General features: G+C 40.0%; 1 protein-coding gene across 3 annotated transcripts in view; it reads right to left on the bottom strand.

Moving 5' to 3' along the window:
* The window catches only part of phip (PHIP subunit of CUL4-Ring ligase complex), a 227,514-nt gene that overhangs the window by 192,505 nt on the left and 9,468 nt on the right, over positions 1-25,541 (bottom strand). For all 3 annotated transcript variants that reach the window (XM_080192807.1, XM_080192809.1, XM_080192810.1), the window contains exons 5-6: positions 20,594-20,744; positions 20,399-20,497 (exon numbers count right to left, since the gene is read on the bottom strand). In XM_080192807.1, coding sequence (XP_080048933.1) covers positions 20,399-20,497; positions 20,594-20,744 — 250 coding nt within the window. The remainder of the gene's footprint in view (positions 1-20,398; positions 20,498-20,593; positions 20,745-25,541) is intronic.

Genomic DNA, 25,541 nt, shown 5'->3' with positions numbered 1-25,541 from the left:
TTAAGGACAAAGGTTTGGATTGGGGTTGGGGTGGTGAAATATTTCTGAAATCTTTGTAAGAGAATTTTCTTAGTAAGTTATGTTTCCAGCCCAACAAGGGAGGAACCTGTACTGGATCCAGCTGTGGGGAACGAAGTGGGGCAAGTGAAGGATGTTTTGGTGCAGGGGTGTTTTGGAAAAAGTGATGGCAATAGCATCAGGTTTAGAATAGGTGTGGAAAAGCACAGGACCGATTAAACATAAAACCACTTGCCTGGAGAAGGACTAATTCCAGTGAATTGAAAGGGAATTGAAATCAAAAATCAGCAGGTAAAACAATAAATGTGAAAGTCAAAGTCGTCATAAAAGAAATTGTTTATCTACAAAGCTGAACACAATTCACATGAGGTGATGGAAAAGACATCTATTAAGCTTTCTGGATGACTAAAGATGTATTACTGAATTTTAACACACCAAAATGGGTTCAGATCTGATGTATGAATTTTAAAACTGGTCATTTTCATATTTTAAAGAAGGCAGCCTAGCAATTTAAGTATTTTGATGAGGCAGGCAATTACCTCTGAGTCAACTTACTTTGCAGGCTTTGTAGTGGACTGGCAGGTTTCCCAGGCCTCAGGAACCCCAACAACTGAAGTGAGGCAGGGACAGCTTTGGAAATAAGTGCCTTATGGACAGGATCCACAGCAGCCAGCACCACCAAATTCTCCTGGATCAGAGTCACCGAACCCCAGGAAAGGCCCCTGTGTCAGGGATCAGACACCCACGCTGGGATCCAATCTCATAGAATCCACTGAATCCCTACAATGCAGAAGGAAGCCATTTGGCCCATCCAGTCTGCACTGACCACTATCCCAACCAGGCCACATTCCCCCCAACTATTTACCCTGCTAGTTCCCTTGACACAAATGGGCAATTCAGCCTAGCCAAATCAACTAAACCCACACGTCTTTGGACTGTGGGAGGACTCCAGTGCACCCGGAGGAAACCCATGCAGACACAGGGAGAACATGCAAACTCCACACAGGCAGTGACCCAAGGCTGGAATTGAACCCAGGTCCCTGGATTCAATTCCAGCAATGCTAACCACTGTGCCACCGTACCACCCCCAAGCCCCAGGGTTGAGAATCAGATACCCAAATGCTGAACTATGGTCTTAAAACAAACAAGGCTCAATGTAAAAGGTACAGTGGAGAAGTGAAGAAAGAACTAAGAGCAAAACAGCATGTGACTGTACATTAGCAGGAGTTCAAAAGTTCACACTTCCAATGAGCAACTGCCCTGCACGATGTCCATCTGATACACCAACTTAAAATTGGAGACTTTGTATGGTTCTGACACTCTTACCAGAATAATTGCCCAGAAAAAGCTAGAAGAATTAAAACCACTTCAAACTCCTGAGTAATTATAATGGATACCCCAATCTTCCACTGGAACCTCCAGACCAAGCCCTGACCACCTCCTGCTGCAACCTTACTTCCCTCCCCACCTCTCCACCAACTAACACCACCACCATCCCCACACCTCAACAACCACCCCAAACCCCCAATCTCTTCTTGGAAGTTTTGGTCCCACCTCTGGCAAACTTAACCAAGTTCTTTGCTGAAGTAATGGAGTAAATAAGTAGTGGTCATGAGGTTGTGTATATAGATTTTCAAAAGGTGTTTGATAAAATACCATTTAACAAGATTGACTGCAAAATTGAAGCCCATAGTGTTAAAGGAGCACTGGCAACTTTTGCAAACATAGAAAGCAGAGGAGTAGTGAATGGCTATTCCTCAGACTGGAGAAACTATACACAACAGAATTCTCCAGGGGTCAATATTACAATCACTGCTTTCTCTGCTATCTATTAATAGCCTAGACTAGGGCACATTGGCCATTATTTCAAAGTCTGAAGATGACATGGAACTTAAATGTAGTAGAAAATGAAGAGAATAGCACAAACTTCAGGAGGATATAAAACACTATTGAACGAGCCAGGCACAGGGCAAATAATATTTAACGCAATGAAGTATGAATACTAAGACAGAAGAGGGAAGGCAATAAAAACTAAATGGAACAGAAAGACCTGGGGATGTACGTGCACAAATATTTGAAGGTGGTAAGACAAATTGTGAAGGCCGTTAAAGAAAAGCATACAGAATCTTTGATTTTCCAAAAAAGAGGCAAATTGCACAAAAGCAAGCAAGTAAGTTTTAATCTGCAATTCTTGACTAGTGCTTAAAAATGCAATGCTGATTTAAAGATGTCATGATGCCAATAGAGTACAATATAACTTCACAGCGATAAGATTACATTGCAGCTCACCAATGAAAACTATTTCATTTCAAACTACTTGCAAAATGTGAGTTGCTGAATTATTTGAGTTAGCCACTATGACTAGGTGTTGGATATCAGCATGGTGCATAATTAGAACAATGTAGACTTTTTGAAAACTACGAGTTGCCCCAAGGAATGGGCGTTGCTCAGTGGTTACGTTCAGTATTTACCCTCTGCAGCTTCTCCTCTTCTGGCTGTTAAAAGCTAAGAGCCCCCTTTCAAACATCCTGGGACGCTTCCTCATATACCACATGGATCAAATATGACTGTATGACCCATTGTAACTCCAGGTGGTACACAACAGGCTAACCCTCCTTCCCCCATTCAGGTTCATCCATCACATACCTTTCCCTCACTAGCAGGATAGACAAGAAAGCTGTTTCCTGTTTAGGTTGCTCCTGAAACAGTCACTGAAACATGTGGGACAGCAGCATGGGATGACTCATCAGCTAATTTAACCTTCTTCCTGTCACTATCCCGTCCTGTGTTATCTCTCGCACCTAAAATCTTAAGAACATTGGTCCACATAATTGTCTTCAGCACCTATATAAAAAAAATGCATGCAAGCTTGCCTGAAAGAAATGGCATATACAAAGATAGCATCTGATGAAATGTCCTTCAATAAGATACAAGAACATTCAAATTTTGTACGTAAAGTATTTCTGTTGTTAACTCACATTTCCAAGATAAACAGAAGATAGAATATTGTGCCTCATCACGCTCAGGATATCTCAGAAGTGATCCATATCTAGATCTGAGCTCTGAGTGCCATTTTGGATCAATGTAGCAAAAAAGACAGCAATATTCCATCACCAGTGAAGTAAATAATCAGTTAAATAATTTTTTCTGTCTGCTGGCTTGGCTGTGGGTTGATGTCGGTGAAATGTTGGCCAGTTCACCGAGAAAAGGCAGGTGAGGCCTTAGTTTCGACACCACCAGCAGTGAAACACTATTGTCAGTATTGCACTGGAGTGCCGGTCTACATAGGAGCAGCTAAAAGACTTATAAACCTAATCTTCAAATGTCCTTTTCTTGATTTTTTATAAAAGCTAAGAAAATCTGGACATTTAAACTGTTTGTGCAGGGCAGCCCAGTTTACATTTAGCGGTCCATACCTGCGCAGCTAATCAGGTTTTAAGATGAATCAAGTGACATTGTTTGCTGACAATGATGGCTCAATGCAAAAGACAGTTTGAACGTTCTCAAACCAATAACTAACAATAACTTGTATTTATAGAAACTTGCTAATGAAATAAAATGTCCCATGGCATGTCACGAGAGTATTACAAAACAAATTTTGATGCAGAACCACAAAAGGAGATATTAGAGTAAATGTTCAAAAGTAGTAGTTTTAAGGGAAGACAAAGAAGAAGAAAGAAAGATAGAGGAGTGGTGAGATTAAGGGAATGAATCCCAGAACTTAGGAGCTGGGCATCTGAAGGCAAAGCCACCAATGTGGAATGCTCAGGAGGCCAGTTCTATAGGAGCACAGCTACCTCAGAGGATTATGGTGCTGGAGGAGGTGAGAGAGATAGGGACAGGCAAGTTCACAGAACAATGCTGCCACTAATTTAGTGATTTCGCTCAGAAAAGCTATCAGCATTTGCTGCTGTGGGAAATGCAAACATCAGACTGGGACAGTAGAGGGTGCAGTTCTGAAATCAGGGGCACAGCATAGTGCAAAGCACAGAAAATTTCATTTTGTTTTTGCTATTCATCCTCTGGCCTGAAGGTAAGTAAGATCAGGTGCTTAAAATGAGGAAGCATTCCATTCTGCAGCACCAACATTCCTTGCATGGATAAGTAGAGAAACTTACTAAATGAAAAAGGGGGAGTTCAAAGCTGCTGTTCTCTTAGTGCTGCCTCCCACAGTCAGCTAAAAATCAAATTCACCTTACTGCAGTTAACATCCAAATTTTATAAGGAAAATTGAATTGCAACATAGCTTAAAATACTTAAGATTGTTTGGACAGAATTTTACAGCCATTCCAGCTGGCGGGATCTTCCAGGCCTGCCGACAGCGAACATCCAGTACAGGTTTTCTTGGCAGCAGCGGATACACAGAACGGAAACCCGGTTTGCTGCAGCGGGACCAGGAGATCCCATCCTTTATGTTCAATAGTGCGCCACCTTTTCTGCTGCCTCAAAAGTTCACTTTAATATGGCATTAACATTTGCTTGAAGAGATTGTCAGCTTTTCAAGAATTTTGCCCAGATTCAGTTCCCCCAAACAATCAAATATGCTTCTGCGTGAAGAACTCTTCAAATGATTGTATCCATTTCCCCTCCTCGTTGCCTCAACATCACGTAACTCCAAATGAAGGTAGACAAACAACCTGCATAGAATTTCTGCCAGAGCCAATAGAAATAAAAGGTGGAAGTCACGTGAATGTCATTTGGGACGAGTCTCCCGCCTGTTTGCCCTCTTCCTTTGTCAACTACCCTAGGCAGAATGGTGGAAATAATGTGCATGGTCACAAACAGTGGGTGGTCAATGTCAGATTTTTGTTTTTTTAAAATCCATTCCTTCCACACAAATTCACCAAAAGAAATGTGGCATCCCAAACAATCTGCAACACCCTGACATAACTGTATCCTAGTGCCCTCTTTTGTATTTCAGCAGGATAAAGGATGAAACGACATTTCCTGTTAGCCACTCATCTTCCCTGAACTGGACTTTCCTGATACCATGGCCCATTTCACCCATTTACCGTCACTAATATAACACTGCTGCCAAGTGGAGTCTCCCAAATGTGGTATAGTTACATGGCCTGATCATTTTGCTACATTGCCCTCTCTCTGCTGCTCTGTTGAGGAGTTGTAAATGAAGCTGGTTGAATAACGTTCCCCTACTGTGAATCCACATAGCGAGTTTCTCTCAGCAGAATACACAACGGAAAGACAGTGATGAGGATGGGACAGAATTTTCTTTTACGTTTCATTTGCTCAGTTAAGCACTGACCAATTTTCTGACATATTTTAGAGGTTTCTGAAATTGATTCTGAGGAAGTTTGAACAATTTGAAAGATTCATCCCATACAGACACAGTAATCAGGTACACAACGAGTCAGCAGGGCACATGACTGAAAAAGTGGAACTGAAGGTATATTTCAACTCTGATAAAGAGGACTGGCGTAATTACTGAGTCCTCAGGGGAGATCCACTGGATTTCAATGAAATCCAGGACACAAGAGCCAAGTTCCCAATCTCAAGAGTCAGAAATTTGGATGCGACCGTTGCTATGATAATCACCAACCATTCAAATGTCCCTGTTTCCAGTCAAAGTGCTATAAGAACATTAAAAACTAGGAGCAGGGGTAGGCCATCTGGCCCTTCGAGCCTACTCCGCCATTCAATAAGATCATGGCTGATCTTTTCGTGGACTTGGCTCTACTTATCCGCCTGCTCACCATAACCCTTAATTCTGCCTGTGGGAATGTCGATCATGTCCAGGAAACATGAAAGAGCAAACAGTAATGCTCAAGGTTGTGATAAAGCTCCAGGTCAAAGCCAGGCAACGGGTCGAGGTCATGATAGACCTAAAGCTAGATCAGTGAAGTGTTTGATTACGTCATGAGTGGCTGCTAAGAAATTGCAGGAATAATTCACCTGTAAAGGAACCGAGGGTAGATCAAGACTGTCTCCTATAGGGTTTAAGAGTCATGATTTTATCAATGTTCAGTAAGACTGTTAGATGAACTTCATCAAGTGCACATACATATAATCCATATAATGCAGGGGCAAGAAACTATGTTCATATCCAAAAGATAGATGGGGATATTGAAGGATTGGCAAAAAGTTGTGAACCGTGTCTCAGAATGAGAAATGCAATCAAAGTTCTTCTCTATCCATGGTCAAACATAAGAAAACCACAGGAACACATGTGTGGGAAGTATATATTATGAACAATCATGGATAAATGGTCCATCTGTGCCATATAGCACAAGTGTCAAAACATCCGAGGTTTTGAAAAGTTGGTTTTCAGTTCATGGGTTACCAGAGGTGCTGTTGTAAGATAATGATCCACATTTTAAGTCAGGAGAGTTTGAATTATTTGTGTAAGAATAGCATGAAACAAAGTTAAATCCCACCCTATCAGCCAGCATAAGATGGTGCTGCAGGAAGGAGTGTACCGATTGTGAAGAGATCTTTGCAGAAGTATTTGCTCAGTGACAAACTAGGCAGTAATTCTCTTGTTTCTCTTTGGTATAGGCTAGACAATTTTCTATTCTTTTATAAAATAATCCATAGTCTAGAACGGTTGCTCATTTCATGAATTAGTGTTTAAATACACTACTAGGACAGTGCTTAGCTTATCTAAGCCCGATGTCAACAGCAAAGTAAGAGAAAAGCAAGACAAAGTGAAACGAGTCATGATACACCAGGCATGAAACTTCAGAGAGTTCAGTACTAGTCAGAAGGTCGTGGTGGAAACTATTAAGTTGTTAACACCAAGTATGTGATTGAAATTATTGTAAAGAGACTGGTTGCATTTACATATCTAGTGAAGACTGGAACGAGAATACATTGGTATCAAGTAGACCATTTGTATGAAAAAAAATCTGATGAGGGAAAGCATGAGAAGCCTCCCATTGTCCAAATTTCTCATACAATCCAAAGTGAAAGTCAGAAAGAAAGTGAAAGCAACAGAGAAACTGAGACAAAAACAAAAAATGCTGGAAAATTGTAGCAGGTCTCACAGTATCTGGGAAGAGAATAGGGCCAATGCTGCAAATCTAGATGACCCTTCGTCAGAGCTAAGAGAAACTGAGAGTTTGGTGGTATCACAGAATTCATCGATAGATCAAAGTGAGTCAGGGTCTTTGATTAAGACAAATCAATCAATGTCATAATCCTAACAAGAGTTAGAAGTCATTAGGTGTGACACTGTCAGAGATGTTGAGAGAACAGAGTCAAGCTAATAGAAATGAAAGGAGAAGGTTAGAGAGAAAGAGAAAGAAAGCAGATTAGGTTAATTGAAATCCTGCAGGAACTTAGAATAAAATGTTGTCCTTTTCATTATTTCTAGTCAACTTGCGATTTTTTTTTCAAATAAATACTGGTGTTAAGGAAAAACAAAATGTTATATTTACATATAAATTACTTAGGTAATTTTAGTCATACGTGCTTTAGTTATGATTACAGTAACAACAAATTTGCAACCCAACCTGTTAAATTTCAAGTCTTGTTGATATTGTTTTATTTGTATTGTTATTCTGAGAAATAATGCAGATGTATCATTTTACATTTTAATGTACAGGTTTTTTTGTGTGAGGAGGGAGTGTGGTATATTACAATATCTGAACATTTTAGTTAGTTCAATAAGACTGCATACAGTGAAGGCGTGTTAAGTTTCTCTCAGTGCAATACACAACACCCAATGAAAGGCTGAAACATAAATCCATACTATGCTAATTTATGTACCGAAAGCTTGATTTATACACCTTTAGTATTGCTGAAAAAATACATTTTGTCAAAGATTTTAACTTCCTTCCTGCATTCACTTTTCAAATGGAGCTGTCAAGTGAACTCCCTTTCCTTGACATACGAGTTGAGAAATTTGCCAGGGGGTTCCTTCTCTACGTGGTTGACTGGAAACCTTCACTGGTCAATATATGTATTAGGATTCTTATAGTTCTATATGCTATAAGACTGGCCTTACCAGTAACTTTATAAGTAGGACTCAAGACTTGCTCACCATGCAAATAGGGAACATTAAGACATCCGTGCAACAAAATCTTGGCTGTTCAGGTCATTCCACAGTTTATATCATGCAAACTCATGAACATATCTAAGGCCATCATTTGCAGACTTATTAAGTGCCCAGTCTACCTCAGCTTTGACAAAGGGTTATTTGGACAAGATGGGTCAGCTTTTCTCTCTCCTTACAGATGCTGCCAGACCTGGTGAGAATTTCAAGCATTTTCTCTTTTGGTTTCAGACTCCAGCATCTGCAGTCATTTGTTTTTTTTCTACCTCAGATTGCTTTGGAGGGGATGGTATCTCAAAGGTTTTGAGCAACAAGTGAAGCTAGCTGTTTAACACTGTCACAATGCAGCAGCAGTACAACACAACGCAACATAACACATCCACTAATAGGATGCTGATGTCTAGCCAGTAAGATATTCTGCCCATCATACAAATGAGTAATGTGGTATATGAATTTCAGTACCAGCGTGATGCTAGACATGTAGGCCATACATTTCAAAAGACTGGCGGATCATAGCAAACCGTGTGTCCTTCCACTGCTCACAATGGGCAAGGTACAGACTGTACCAACCAGCCCGAGCTTGCAAAACTCAAAACACAATTTTCAACATTAGAGGTGACTCTGCAATTGCTTAACTTTCAATAAGAAATTCTGAGTGCACTAAAAATTACACAGAAAACCAGTTTAAGACTGTCCATTTGGCTTGTAGTATGGCATATTTGTTGGACTGGAACCTATATATATATATTAATGCACAGGGCCCTGTTCTTTGCAGCAGGAAGGGTACTGCACCTGGTACAACTACGCAAAATGAGTGATAGCCATTTGCTGGTACATTCCTCAGGGCAATGCTTTGACCAGAGTCAAGCTGCCTGATTTAAATTTTCAAACAATGCTTGGCAGTTAACTGCCTGTCACCATTAACCAGTGCATTCTCCATTGAAATGCCTCTACTGATCAAAGTCCACTTGCCAACCAATTGGCACGCTTCTCATTCAGTATAAAGTTGTTGTTTGTGTCCTGGGATTAGTATTCTTGTTATCATCTTGATGCGTGCAAGATGAAAAGCTTCGTCAAATGTCTTTTTTTCAGCAGCATGATACAACCAAATCATTATCTTCATATATCTTTTTCATTTATTTAAAACCTTATTTCCCCAAATGCCATATTCTGCATCTAATTAAATTAAAGCATTCATGACAGTACCTGCTTATTTCTAGAAGATAGAGACTAAATATCTCCAATGCCATTCATCCCATCACCGCTGCCAGCAAGAGAGAATTTGGCAGTTAATCAAACCTCCACTCACAGCAGCGAGACTAGAGGAGAGATTGGCAAATTCCAGCCAGTGTATGTATTGTATTAAAACAATGACTGTACTGATACCAAAAATCGTTGAAATTTTTGCCATCCAAATCCAAAAGATATCTGCCCGAATGCCTCACTTTATGAACACATGGAGTAGCAGCAGTGGTAAGCCATTTGGCCCCTTGAGCTTGTTCTGCCAGTCAATAAAACCATGGCTGATCTGATGGTGTCATTAACTCCACTTTCCTTCCAAGCTCCATACCTTTTGACTCACTTGTCAATCAAGATTCTATCTAATTCAACTTTAAAACTATCCAATGACCCTGCCTCCACCATTCTCTGGGGAAAAAGGGTTTACAACGCCAGGTTAAAGTCCAACATGTTTATTTAGTAGTAAATGCCACTAGCTTTCGGAGCACTGCTCCTTTGTCAGGTGACAAAGGAGCAGCACTCCTAAAGCTAGTGGCATTTACTGCCAAAGAAACCTGTTGGACTTTAACCTGGTGTTGAGAGACTTCTTACTGTGTTTACCCTAGTCCAACATTGGCACCTCCACATCAAAGAGGGTTTCACAGACTCATGAACCTCTGAGAGAAAACATTTCTCTTCATCTCTACCTTGAATGGAGACCCCTTATTTTTAAAACTTTGTTCCCTAGTTCTAGTCTGGCCCATAATGGGAAGCATCCTTTCAGCATCCACACTGTCAAGTCTTCTCAGGGTCTTATATGCTTCAATAAGATCACGTTTCATTCTTCTAGTGACATGGAATACCAAAAGGATTAATATTTAGATAGTGTACATTAAAAAGGTGGCATATTCTAAATAACTATCCATCTGATCATTTTGTACCACTGTTCTATAAGTGCTCATTGCATGAACACTTGATGTTCTGTGGGTTAACAGCACTTTAAATAATTCCTACCATCACTGCTGAATTAACAAAGATAGAACTTTTGGAGGCGGGGGGGGGGCTTCTAAATTATGACTTCTCTGCTGAAATGTAAAGATTTATTCTGTCAAGCTGGTTAAAACTATAAAAGCCTTACAACCATTTCAAAAAACAGAAACAATTACATGCACAAGTTTGAACAACTTGCAACTGACCTGATTATTTACCACAAATCCCCAGTGAACTGATTTTGAAGGCGAGTGCTCAGCAACTGCAAAAATGAGGATCATCTGGCCCTTCATGTTTGTTCCAGACACTTGGCTTGTGATGGTATCCAACCAACCTGTTGCTACCTTAAATCTCCACCATTAGTTTCAGTTCTATGGATAGGCTTAAGTTCTCAATGTTACTGTAAGAAAGCACTTCTGAGGAAATCTTTAAATTCTTGTCAAATGAAGATGTTCAATGTGCATTTCTATAAATATCCTAAATTTGCTATCCATGCTGTGCATTAGCATCACCATTGTTAGCCTGTCTCTCTGTCCCCCACACAGCCATTTCTAGAGCTAAACAACTTTAACAATGGATGGAGCTACTTCGGCCCTGGAATTTACACATCCTTAGACTTAATCTTAAAGCAATACCATTCAGGCAACCTCCCAGGGTACTACCAGCATTCTTCACCTTCTGCCCGGTCAGTAGTGATTTTGCAACAATTGCTTACTATTGTCTTCTTCACTTGCTTCATTTCACCCCCTTTCAATGTTTAAATGATTCATGAAACTTTTCTGAGTGTTTGTGACCAAGAGATTAATTTTGCAGGTTATTCCTACCACTTCCTCCTACACCTCCAGTTACACATTTCTGCCACCTGACTAAGCTTGATAAAATAGCCAAAGAGAGAATCAGATATACAGGAGAGAATTTCTCACAGCAAAGAAACAAGCCATTGATCCCAACTGGTTTACGCTCCACATGAGCCTCCTCCCATCTTGCTTCACCCCACCCTATCAACAGATCCTTTTATTCCTTTTGCCTTCATGTACTTATCTAGCTTTTCCTTAAATTAATCTTTTTTGATTTGATTTATTGTCACATGTATTAGTATACAGTGAAAAGTATTGTTTCTTGCACGCTATACAGACAAAACATTCTGTACATAAAGGAGGAAAGGAGAGAGTGCAGAATGTAGTGTTACAGTCATTTAATGTGAGGTAGGTCCATTCAAAAGGCAGCAGGGAAGAAGCTGTTTTTACATCAGTTGGTATGCTATTTTACTCTATAATCTATGCCATTCACCTCAATCAATGTGGTAGTGAGTTTCATATTCTCACTATACAGAATTAATAAGTGCATTTATTGAAAATCATCTTAGTTCTGTGGCTTCTAATTTTGGTTCCTCCCTACCCTTACAAATTGAAGCATTTTCTCTACACTATCTTATTACAACCCAAAAGTTCTACCGGGTCACCCTTCAACCTTCTATATTCCAAGGAAAAGAGCCCCAGCCTATTCAGTGTGTCCTGATAGTTATAATCCCTCAGTTATGTAATCAGTTCTTCTTGTACGTTCTCATTTTCACAATATGAAGACCAGAACTATGGATAGCAAGTGTGCTCTAACCAAGGTTCTATTTAAGTTTAATGCAACCTCTCGGCTTCTGAACTGCATTCTTTGAGAAACGAATCCAGTATTTAGTATGCATTTTTAATGACTTTTTTTGTTAACTCACATTTTTATTTTGAATGATTTGTGAATCTGTACCCCTAGATTCCTTTGTGTCTCTACTCCATTTAGACTTACTTACAGCATCCCTAATGCAGAGGGAAATTCACTTTGTCCTGCTTTCCACATGCATTGCCACAGAACTGCACTAGAATCTTAGATATTAACCTGTGGTCACAATACTCTGGTTCACTGGATACATCATGGGCTATCGCATGGGCGGCACGGCAGCACAGTGGTTAGCAGTGCTGCTTCACAGCTCCAGGATCCTGGGTTCGATTCCCAGCTCGGATCACTGTGTGTGTGGAGTTTGCATATTCTCCTCGTGTCTGCGTGGGTTTCCTCCCACAGTCCAAAGATGTGCGGGTTAGGTTGACTGGCCATCCTAAGGAATTGCCCCTTAGTATCCAGGGATGCATAGGTTAGAGGGATTAGTGGGTATAATATGTATGGATATGGGGGTAGGGCCTCAGTGGGATTGTGTTTGGTGCAGACGCGATGGGCCGAAGAGCCTTTTTCTGCACTGTAGGGTTCTATGATTGATAATCATAACTTCAGAAAGGTAGAAGAATAAGCATTGCATCAAACAGCAAAATAATAAAAATTGCTTGTCCTGAACTAACACTCAGCAATAAAGTGACTTTTAAAACATTGGAGAACATAGGATATTACAACACAGGCAGAGATTATGTGGCCAACTTGGCTATGCTAACTCTTTAAAAGAGCTATCCAACTCATTCCACTCACTTGCTCTTTCCCCATAGCCCTTCAAATGTTCATTTTGCAAAGGCATATCCAATTTCCTTTTGAAAGTTACCACTACATCTGCTCCCTCCACTCTTTCAGGCTGTCCAATCCCAATAATAACCGGCTGCAAAAAAAATTCATCTCTTTGATTCTTTTGTTGAAAAGCTTAAAATATGTGTCCTTTAGGTTACCAACACTCCTAAAATGTCATGATTTTGACAAAAGAAAACAATCCCAGATTCTCTACTTGGCTAAAATTTTATCTCCTTTTGTGCTGTTCCCTATTGCTGTCAGAATGACTGCTGGCTGGGAAAGACAGTAATAAATATATACACCATTCAAAATCCTCTGAAAAATAAAACAGTAAATAACTATTTGTTAAATCGACCTGAGGTGGGCAGTCATTCCCCTGATTTAAAACTATGTTTGTCCACACAAAGACAGCTGTTAGTTTCAGCAAGATTCAAATTCTCCTCTTAATTTTAGATGTCTTAATTTCATTGATAAATTTCCTTTGCAGCAACTTCTCAAATATGTTTGAAAAATCCAGATACACAACATGCACAATATACACTACATTTCCTTTATCAATTTACTGTGCTTCTTCTTCAAAGAAGTCGAAGGTTATGACACAATATTAAACCACTCAGCCCAGGGAGCCAGTGCCAATTTTTTACTGGAAAAGTCCATACGGCGTAGTACATTGCTGTTGGGGACGCAGTTCCAGGATTTTGACCCAGCAAGAGGGAAGGAACGGCAGTATACATTTCCAAGATTGGACGGTGAGTGGTTTGAAGAGGAAATTCTAGATTGTTGTTCTTCGCGTGCAATTGCAAGGTGTGCTTCCTTCCCTTATCTCCCTCCCTTAAATATTTATCTAATTTTCTGTTTACGATGCAGTGGTCTTTTTCTATTCTTTCGTAGAATATGGGCAATGTTGGCAAGGGCAACATTTGTTGCCCATCTCTATATGTCCTTTAACTGAGTAGTTTTCAAGCTATTTCAGAGGGCAGTTAGTTATGAGTCAACCAGACTGCTGTAGGTCTTGAGTCACACATAGGCCAGATTTCCTTCACTAATGGACATTAATAAACCAGATGGGTTTTTACAATAATCAATGATAGTTTCATGGTTACCATTACTGAGGTTAGCTTTCAACTCCAGATTTATTAACTGAATTCAATTCCACGCGCTGCCGTGATGGGATATGACTGTATTCTCAGAAAATTGGTCTGGTCCACTGGATTACTAGTGTCATTACCACTATGCTACCATCTGAACCATTCCCTTTGACAAAGCATTTAATGCTCAAATAACTTGCTGTGAAGAGAAACTTCTCTATCTTTGCTACTCACTGTTTTAGTGACCCTTCATCATCATCAAAGAAATAATCTTTCCTTATTCATTCTGTCAAAATCCTTCATAAACTAAAACTTAATTAAATAGGAACTCAGGAACAGAAGAATGCCATTCTTCCCCTTGAGTCTGTTGCTCATGACTGATCTTTATTTTCACTCCTTTTACTGCCTCATATCACTCAAAACCTTAGCCTAATAACTTATCCCAGTTTTAAAATTTTCAGTTCACCTAGCCTCATTAGTTTTTTTCGGCGGAAGAAAGTATAAAATTAGAAATCTATCTTTCGTCAGATGAAGTACTTCCATCCTAAACAGCCAGGGTCTAATACTAGCATTATGTTTCTTTGTTCAGAACAACTCTATTGCACTAATTTTTTTCTCTCTATCCACCCCATCAAATCATTTCATCATCTATAGCGCCTTAATTAAATCATCCCTTATTCTTCAATACCAAAGGAATACAATCTTAAGTCTATGCAATCTTTGCTCATACTTTTAAGCCTTTTAGGGCCAGTTTCATTCTGATGTATCTATACTATACCCAACTAAGAGTAAAAGGTCCTTTCTGAGATGTGACGCCAAGAGCTGAGTGCAGTACTCCTGATTGGATCTCACCAGAATTTATACAACTGTAACATAACTTGCACCTCACTGTATCCCAACCCCCAACTAGCTCCAGTCGATGCAGTCCCAAAACTTCAAATCTCTTTTCAGAATTAGCATTCCAGGTCTCACAGCATTTTGGTGAATCAACGTTCTCTACAGCGTTAATGTCTTTTAAATAAAGTGATACCAAAATTGTACACAGTAATCAGTGGTCTAACCAATGCTGTATTTAAATTTATTACTTACTTTCTTTTACTCTATGCTCCTAAATACTTCTGTTCTTAAATTATTTTATCTAATTAAACATTCAAAAAATTAATACTTGAATCTCTAGGTCTCTACACATCCACATTGTTCACCATTTTCTATGGGTAATTCCTACATTGCCTATTAACTTGTTGTAGCTCTGATCCATGTCAGTTCTTAACTAACGCATGTCTTTCTCGGTAAGTGTTCATTTTACCCCACATTATCCTCTTTAGGCACTTAACTAGCCAAAAGGTGTCATATTAGGGTGCTTTTAAGGATAACATGTAAAATTCAGTTTAGTCAGCATTAATCCAGTTCACAATGAACTTGGACCTACAGCACAATATTATCACTAATTTGGAACAAATTGGCAATATTAGCAATATATATGCTTATTGTCAGGTGGAGAATGGTGAAAAGCAAACTGACGATGTAAGGTCATTCTTTAGAGCCTACTGAAGAATAAGGGTGAGGGTTTTACATAAGAACATAAGCTCTACATTCGTTACACCAGACCAGGCATGGGAATGTTCAATGCTCAAGCAAGTGGTCAAAATCAAAAATGTTCAATTACCAGTACTTATGCGTTATTCATTCATGGAATGGGGACTTTGCTGACAAAGCAAGCATTTATTTCTCATCCTCAACTGCCCTCAAGAGTGTAGTAATGGTGAACTGCCTTCTTGAACCACTGCAGGGTATATGCTGTAGGTATGCCGACAGTACTGTTAGGTAGGGGATTCTGGAATTTTGATCCACTGCTAAGGAAGGAACAGTAATATATTACCAAGTCAGGATGGTGTATTACTTGACAGGGATTTGGAAAAGATTCTGCTTTTCTTCTTCTTGGCAGTAAAGGTTGCAGGTTTAGATTATGCAACTGAAAAAGCCTTGGCGAGTTGCTCCTGTGCATTTTTTGGATAGTACATACTGCTGCCACTGTGCACCAATAGCAATTGGTTAAGGTGGGCGGATGGGGTGCTAATCAAGCAGGTTGCTTTATCCTGGATAGTGTCAAATTTCTTGAGCATAATTGGAGCTTCCTCATTCAACTAAATTGAGATTATTCCACCACTCTTCTGCCAAGCACATGGTAGAAAGGCTTTGGGAGGTGAGTTTCCCATCACAGAATACTCAGTCCCAGACTCCTCCTGTCACGGTCAAGTTAGGTTTCTGGACAACATGTTTTATTTTAAAGGGCAGGAAAAAAATAAAAGGTTCCAACTGAGGATTCCACCCTCCTATTAATCAGTCTTTCCGTTTTAGGTGCTGTTAACTTGTTGTGAATTCCCAGTATTATTTTTCTCCCCTCTAAGCTCTGATAGCGAGTAACAGCATGCAATGTCATTAATGCTTTTATTAAGTCAATAAAACATTATTGGGCTTGTATATCTTACAACTGGTATTGCACCCAGCTTTCTGATTAAGAGATAGCGCGAGTCTATTTTACTCATCTACAAAATTTTCCTTTACACTCCACATATAACAAAATTCATCAGATGATCACAATGTTTTAAAATATTTTATTACATATTGGGTCAGTATTTGCTGGAAACTTGCATCATAATTTTTAACATCTGTATTTCTTCACAATTGTAGCATACATGCTGCAAGGCACTTCTTCATGCCATGCAAAACATCCTGGGACTCTCGCCATAAGTCCAGCTGAAATATTATTATGGTCCTGTGTGCCCCTGTAAAAATGATGGTGATTTGCTGCCATTGCTACTTAGGGTCATCCAAGTCATACTGATGACTTGTCAGTAGCGTGATTTGGATTAAAGGGAGAAAAGTACAAAACTTCCTTCAGAAAATTAAACAAGATGAAAAAGACACTGGCTTAGTATGCGTTAAACTTATGTAACGGCAGTTATATTTAGCAAAACGTACAGATATAGCAGGACCGGTGGAACATATTTTAATTAAAGGCTAACTTTTGGCAGAAATTTTACTCGATGCAAATAGCTTTAGTAATTTGTTAAAAACCAAGTTTTGTTTAATATTTTCATGGGATACGGGCATCGCTGGTTGGACCAACATTTATTGTCCATTCATAAATACTCTTGTTTGGGGCAGGGGCAGGGGGCGGGGGGGGGGAGAGATTGGGGAGATGGGATTCAAACCTGGATCCCCAGAGCTTTACCCTGAATCTCTGCAACACTAGTCCAGTGACAATACCACTACGCCACTGCCTCCCCATTGTTTTAGCTTGATGGCTCAGCTGTGATTATAACACGACGTTCTGGACCCTCTCCTTTCCTTCTCCCCTATGTACTCTATGAACTGTATAGCGCGCAAGAAACAATACTTTTTCCTGTATATCAATACATGTGACAACAAGACATGAAATCAAAATCATTCACCCTATCTGGGAAATTATGAATTTGAAAAGAGGGGCTGCATCATATGTATATAACCTTTGTCATAACTGGCACCAATTTTCCATGCCCCAGAGTATGGCAATTTTGGTCAGCATTTGTTCTCTTGTTTTATTTGGTGGTGGAGGCTTGAGCAAGAAGAGGGAGTTTACTCAGCCAACATGCCTGCTCTGTTCTTTTGCTTTATATAACCCATCACTGATTACAGATTTAGTACCAACATTGTTTAAAACACACACTCAACTCACCAGGGCCTATGGAGGCCTAGGATTATTGCTTGCAACTAATTTTCTTGCTTCTTTTTCAGTACTTTGCTTCTTTCATTGTGTTATTTAATCACAATAATATTGTATTAAGTAACGCAATTGAATATTTTTAAAAACATATTTCTCTGTCCTAGTTTGCATTATAAAAGTTTCCTACGTTTTTACTTGCCCCCATAGCATTTAGATATGACATTTCACATTCTAACGTCACGATGTTAGTAGCTGCTCCTCATCAAAAGTCAGCCTCACTTGGGGCTAAACAACCTCTACTTCTCTACCACATAGTTACTAACCTTTCGGAAGCACCACAAGAACAACATTGGGTTAGGTCACATTTATTCTGCTCAACCTTACCTATATCATAGTTACAACTTTTTAGCAAGCTCAAACTTTTTAGGAAAGATGGTACTTTCTCATGTATCTCAGCAACATTGCAAAAGGCATTTCATGTATACAAAATTATTTTGAAGAGCAATGACTTATATGGCAGCCATTCTGCACACAAGACACTAAAAACAGCAACGAGACGAATAACCAGTTAATTTGCTTTTAGTGGCCTTGGCCGAGCAAAAGCTGACCACAAGGACTCTGAGGAGACACCTACACTTCTCTGGAACATCATGGGGCATTTAATATCCCCATGTACTGCTGGAACAGGCAAACTGGACCTGATGGGCTGCACTGCTGTGCTCATTACTGCACTGAAACAACGGTCCACATGAAACGCTCAAGTCCTGGCGCGGGGCTCGATCTCTCAAACGCCTAACTATGTCAATTTGTTGTTTGGCTCTACTGATTGTTGAGGAACCAATAATCATTTTCCCACCTTTTTTTTTTCCATCAAAGTTATTCAACAAAATTATACTAGTCTTTTGTTCATAGATAATTAGTTCTCCTCTCCCTTTATTCCACTGATCAACATTCAATTGGCATAATCCCAAAGAATGATTGTATGAAATTGCTTGACCATCTCTAGGAACTAACCACATATCAACTAGTGTTGTATTTCACTTTTATGCATATTTTCATGCTCATTCCTGCTCTGTTCTACATTGAGATCTTCCAAATCTCATCACCCCTTGTTGTGTTGCCCCTTTTGCATGCAGTGTTCATTACCGTAACACCTCAAGAGTTACAATTCCAAGATTCTGATGTACACAATATTACATGGACATCTGAACCCTGTTTCTACTGGGCACTAGCTGACAACACAAACACATAATGTATTTGATGAGGTGCCAAATCAAAAGTTATGGTGTTGAATAAAAGCTCATGGTGCAGGGGGTAATATATTGGTATGGATTGAAGATTGGCTAGCTAACAGAAAACAGAAAGTTGGCATACATGGATCTTTTTCTGGCTGACGAGTAGCATGCCACAGGGATCAGTGTTGGAGCCTCAATTTTTTACAATTTATAAAAATCATTTCGATGAAGGTATGGTTGCTAAGTTTGCTGGCAACACAAAGACAGTTAGGAAAGTAAGTTGTGAAGAGGACATAAGGGGACTACATATGGACATAGAGGAGTTATGCAAGTGGGCAAAAATCTGGCAAATGGAATATAATGTGACAAAATGTGAAATAGTCCATCTTGGCAGGAAGAATAAAAAGAAGCGTTTTTTTTCTAATTGGTGAGAGATTTTAGAACTCTGAGATGCGGAAGGGTCTGGATGCCCTGGTACATGAATCACAAAAGGCTGGTATACAGGTGCAGCAATTAATTAGGAAAGCTTATTGTATGTTATCATTTATTGTGAGGGAAATTTATTGTAAAGGTAGGGAGGTTATGCTTCAGTGCACAGGGCATTGGTGAGACTACATCTGGAATACTGTAGACAGTATTTGTGTCCTTATTTAAGTAAAGGTGTAAATGCATTAGAAGCAGTTCAGAGAAAGTTTACAAGTCTAATATTAGGAATGGGCAGGTTGTCTATGAGGAAAAGTTGAACAAACTAGGCGAGTATCTGTTAGTTTAGAAGATTAGGAGGAGACTTGAGTGATCCTGAGGAGTATTGACAGGGTGGATGTAGAAAGGATGTTTCCTCTTGTTGGAGAACCTAAACTAGGGGTCATCATTTAAAAATAAGAGGTTGCTTATTTAACACAGATGAGAAAAAAAAACTCTCAAGATTGAGAGTCTCTGGAACTCTCTTCCTCAAAAAGGTAGCGGAAGCAGAGTTTTTGAATGTATTTAAGGCACAGTTAGACAGATTCTTAATGAACAAAGCGGTGAAAGGTTATTGGAGGTAGGTAGGAAGGAACATATCGTTGAGGTTACAATCAGATCGGCCATGATCTTCTCGAATGGCAAGGCAGACTTAAGGAGCCGAGAGGCCTACTCCTGCTCCTAATCTGTGCGCTCGTATGACACTAATTAGGTAATACACTTAGTAATAAAGATGAATGGTGTAACTCACACTGATACAACAGTAATAGTGCTCTTCCAGTCAGGTACATCATTCCACAATCACATATATTATTAGAGCAAAATAAGTAAACGTTACCATACACCTCACCATACGATGCAAAAAGGAACTATGCAATTCTACCAGTTTTGCCATTCCTCATATTAGTCAATACTATAAACATAGAAAATATTGACAACATTACCAAAATGAAACAGGACCCAACATAAAAAAAACTCAGTAAGTGCTGGGAAAAAAAGTCAGTGGGTCTGGCAGCTCTGAAGGAAAATGATATTGGACTCAAAATATTAACTTTGTTTCTCTCTACAAAGATACTGCCAGGCTGGCACAGTTTTCCCAGCTCTTTCTGTTTTTATTTCAGATTTGAAGCATCCACAGTATTTTGCTTTTATTGTAGTGCCAACATGAACATACCTATATTTGGTGGGCTACCATAATTGATCGGTGGCTCAGGGGGCCTTCCTCGATGCAATGCTGCAAGTGCTGATCCTTTCCATACGACGTGTTTACAACCTGTATTTTTTTTAAATTAACAAAAATCCAGAATCATCATAAAGCAAATCACCATGAGAGGAAAACGATATTGTTTAACTACTGAGAGGCTCATACTTTTGCTTGTTCGAAGCATAGACTGTCGTCCAGCTCCCAGTAACGAATGCACCCCCGGGACACTCTGTGGGGTCTCTTTCTCCAAGAGAGGTCCAAGTCGCTGACATATCTGAAGAAGATGATCTGGAGCTACGTGTCTATGAGTTTTCACCTTTTAAACACAGAGGGGGGTAAAAAAGACTGCCATCAGAAACAAGCATGAGAAATTACTGAATACTTAGGTTCACACCCTATACAAGAAGATTCAGCAGCAGGAACGATGGTGAAACTGTCAGCATTCACCATCATTAATCCTCTAAAACTGTCGGCAATTCTGGAATCTAGACATGCACAGTTAAGCACGGAATTTCAAGGTTGTTGTCAGTGATTCTGCACTTCTCAATAGGGTACACTGTTGAAGTCCCTGCTGATTACAATCAAATAGAAATCACTGAATTGACAAGATCTTGCCCTCTTACACCATTGGCCTTGCGGCGTACACCCTTAAAAAGATTAATCTTGTTGAATAAGGTGCAAGTGAGTTTTTAAATGATATTTTGTTCTCATGAATACTTCTGAAAAACTCCTCCAGTCATGAAAAAGTGACTTTTTATTTGTGGAATATAAAGTTTTTGAATTCTGATCAAATTTACACATTTAAAAAAAAATCTTTACAATCACCTTCTGTTTTAATTCCAGATGTATATCTGAAAATGATAATAAAGCAAAAGATAATCAGTGCATTTTGCTATCTTTCCTGTCTGTGAGTATACTTCAATATGATTAGCTGCTTATCCTGTTTGATGACATCACTTGATACCTGGAGATCCTTTGACATGATGTCAAATTCAAATCAGTGTCAGGAATGGGGAAATCTATGCCGCAGTAGATCTTTGTAGGCTACTTTCCTGGAGGTCAGCAGCAAGTGCCATCACTTCATCTATTGACTCACATAGGTGAATGTTATAATAGACTTCATTACATGCCCGTCCATATTTATGGCATCAACCAAGCAAGGCCTCTGACTTAGACATTTGACTGTGCAATATGCACAGGTTAAACAGGAAGCTAGCAGCTTGCAGAAAGCAGTTATCACCTTCATCAGCAATCTTTTTAAATAAAGACTGGGGCAATCACATGAAATAGCTCCAGATCATTTGAATGCCAAAGCATTTCCAGGGACCATAATGTTAAATTTCAGTGTCATTGTTACTCTGCACAGAATACACCTTGGATACTAAACTTGGCCTTGGTTGACAGTGAAGAAGAAAGTTATAGGTTGCAGAAAAATATAAACTAACTGATCAAGTGGGTAGGAAAGTGACTAATGGAATTCAAACAAGGGAGACATGTGCAGTGATACATTCGAGGAGGGCAGACAAGGCAAGAGAATACACAATAAATGGTAGGATAATGACAGGTGCAGAGGAAGAGGGGCCTCGGAGTGGGACCCTGGCAGTGCACATCCACAAATCTTTGGAGATAGGACAAGTGAATCAGTGGTCAAGAACAGAGGATTCTTCCCATTAATGTCAAGGCATAGAAGAGGGAGGTTATTCTAAAAATGTTTAAAATACTAAGTTAGACCAGTCACAACAATGCAGGAAGAAGGACATTTCCCTAGGGAGCTTAGATAGATTAACTAGGACGGGAGGAATGGAGAATTTTAGCTATGAGAAAAGTTGCTTAAACTGGGATTGTTTTCTTTGGAACAGAGGGAGCGGAGGGAAATTTAATTGAGACGTATAAATTTATGAGGATCTCCAAAACAAAATAGATAGGAAGAACTTACTTTCCTTAGCAAAGAGGTCAATATCTTCGGGGCATAGACTTAATTTAATTGGCAGCAAGATTAAGAGAAGAATGGAGGAGAACTTTTCACCCAAAGGGTGGAGCGCACTGCCATAATGTACTGAAATACATGCTTGTAGTACAGTAACTTACAAGGTTCTAGGCCATAACTACAGAAATTAGGCTGAATGCCTTTTTTTCTGCATAGACGCAATGAGCCAAATGGCCTCTTTCTGTGTTATAAATTTGCTGAATTTCCATATGAGACACAGTGCAAGGAATGCATTATGGGAAGGACAAATTAAGGATTTTTATTGTACTGAAGCCCAGAAGAATCAACTGGAATTACTTTATTCGATAAAGTGCAGGCGTTGAAATTCAGAGGATTGCCTGGATTTACATGCAAACATGCAAGGAAGAGCCCTTTGGCACTGCCCATTTACAAATAATGGAAGTTACACAAAGAAGTATGAATGCAGGCCTAGCTGTTCAAAAAGTTCTCATATCCCTGACAAATACAGAACATCAGATTAAACTATTTCCATTGCTGAAAGTTAATATAAATTTTAAAAGATTAAGTCAAATGGATCACACGCCTCTAAATGGGATTTTCTTTAACACCCAGCAAATTCTTTAATACAAAATGAACGTTCATTTAACATGGTTCAAAGTAGAGTAAAAAGTTTATTTATTAGTCACAAATAGGCTTACATTAACACTGCAATAGAATTACTGTGAAAATCCTCTAGTCGCCACATTCTGGTGCCTGTTCGGGTACACCAAGGAAGAATTTAGATGGCCAACGCACCTAACCTGCACATCTTTGGCCTGTGGGAGAAAACCGGAGCACCCGGAAGAAACCCGCACAGACACAGGGAGAATGTTCAAACTCTACACAGTGACCCAAGCTGGGAATTGAACCCAGGTCCATGGCACTATGAGGCAGCAGTGCTAATCACTGTATTACTGTGCCGCCCCTATACCTGATAAACATCAAATACAGTAAATTCAGCTGGTACTCATACACACCACCCCCCCTCTACCCAGAAGCAGCACATGGAGAATAAGACAAGTTACTGGAGGAGGAGGACCTGAGTTGCAGAAAGGAGAGGATGAACGTGGAGAAGGAAAAGAAGATGGCATGAAGGAGAGACAAGAGAATTAAAGGTTGCAGCAAAGGGTTCTTGGAAACAAGATGAAGAAAGAGGAGACAGATAAAGAAAAGGGAACAGAACAAAGAGAGAATGAAAGAAAGAGTCCAGCTGATTAAGTGGTTCACTGATTAAGAGTTTGGAGAAAAAAAATGTACAAATGGAAAAGCTGAACAATTCTGGCAGAGGTCTATTAATCCACTCATCCATACATGAAAAGGGGGTGCTTCTACAGCTCTGTTGGCCCCAGGCAAAAATCCCACTGAGCCAGTGAATGTGGCGAGAGGCCTGAAAAATGGGATATACACCAGGAGTTAAACAGTTTCCGATTGTACCAGCCCATTCCAACTGATGTAATCAGGGGATCTGAACTCATTTACACCGTTTTTAGTCTCATTAGCGAGACTGAAGTTGAATGCAGCGGCCTCCCCAGTATGCTCCCACCCCCCGTACCCCAAGCAGGAACTCACCCAGGGACCATTCATGACAGTCCCTAAAAACGGGGACCAGGCACCAACGGAGGGAGCAAGGAGGTGAATACCACTCAGCACTCACATCCAGGATGCCATGGGCAAAGCATTTCAGGATGCAGAGGGCCTTGTTTACATTTCATTTCACACCCCCTTAACTTCTACAGCCTCTTTAAGTGGCTGCTGCTGGCTCCTTCAAAGGATGGACTACATTGTCTGTTGGTGCAGCACTTCACAGTCCATAAACTCTGAAGTGCTTCCTCAAAAGCATAGCTGTTCAGTCTGAGCTCATTTTTATTAAAGGCTATTTTTCCTACTCTGAAGTGCTTCCTAAAAGGTGCAGGTGTACAGTTAGGGTTCATTTTATTTAAAAGGGGACTTCTTTCCACTTCTTTTGCCTGAGCAGCATGCCATTACTAGAGGCTGGTTTTAATAAATACAAGCAACTGGCTCCACTCAGACATTAAAGGGCAAAGGTTTCTCTATGGGGACCTTCTCACAGTCATTGTTGAATTCTCTGGATAGATGTGGTGATCACGCAGGGGGGCTCAGAGGCCATTGTAACCCCTAGACAGCCAGGGATATGGCTGGTCAGTGCCCTAGTACTGCTCCCTGGCACTGCCAGGTAGGAACTGTTGAGGGGGTAGGCCTGAAGGGGGCCAGAAGGGTGTAGGACCTTTGAGACACCATAACACAGGGTGTCTGTCGCTCACCTGGGGGCTGGGTCTTGGCTGATGAGAAAGGGAAAGTGTATGTAATGTTATTCTGAGCCCTTTAAAGAGGGCACACTGATCTCTCAGGAGCCATCCTTGCCAGTATCTTTAGGTCTCATTCACGGCACAATCACCCCAAGCTCCAAAGAAAAAACGTCTACGTGTGGGTGGGTTGTGATCAGGATTGTGCCGACCCATTCAGTAGGAATTACACTGCCTTTCCCACCGGCGACCACATTTAGCATTTTTTTTTGGAAGAATTGCACTTGTCCAGAGTTATATAATGCCTGTGTGATTTATTCCTATTTGTGTCATGTAATTTATAAGAACATAAGAAATAGGAGCAGGAGTAGGCCATCTAGCCCTTCGAGCCTGCATCGCCACTCAATAAGATCATGGCTGATCTGAAATGGATCAGTTCCACTTTCCCGCTTTCTCCCCATAACGCTTAATTCCCTTGTCTATCAGAAATCTATCTACCCATGACTTAAATATATTCAACAAGGTAGCCTCCACCACTTCAATGGGTAGAGAATTCCAGAGATTCATCACCCTTTGAGTGAAGAAGTTCCTCCTCAACTCCGTTCCAAACTGCACCCCCCCTCCTTATTTTGAGACTGTGCCCTCTAGTTTTGTTTTCCTTTCTAAGCGGGAAGAATCTCTCTACCTCTACCCTATCTAGCTCTACCTCTACCCTCTTTCTCTACCTCTAACTCTATCTCTACCCTATACTATTATTTTATCATACATAAATAGACCCTAAAATTTCAAGTAAGCATACTTTGGATGCGAAATACAAGCAAAATTATAGAGTATTCAAATTTGCACAGATTTTTAATCTGCC

The sequence above is a fragment of the Carcharhinus amblyrhynchos genome, chromosome 7, assembly GCF_965287045.1.
Source record: "Carcharhinus amblyrhynchos chromosome 7, sCarAmb.v2.hapA, whole genome shotgun sequence".
In the NCBI taxonomy this organism is placed as follows: domain Eukaryota; kingdom Metazoa; phylum Chordata; class Chondrichthyes; order Carcharhiniformes; family Carcharhinidae; genus Carcharhinus; species Carcharhinus amblyrhynchos.
This window is presented reverse-complemented; position numbering and strand designations above follow the sequence as displayed.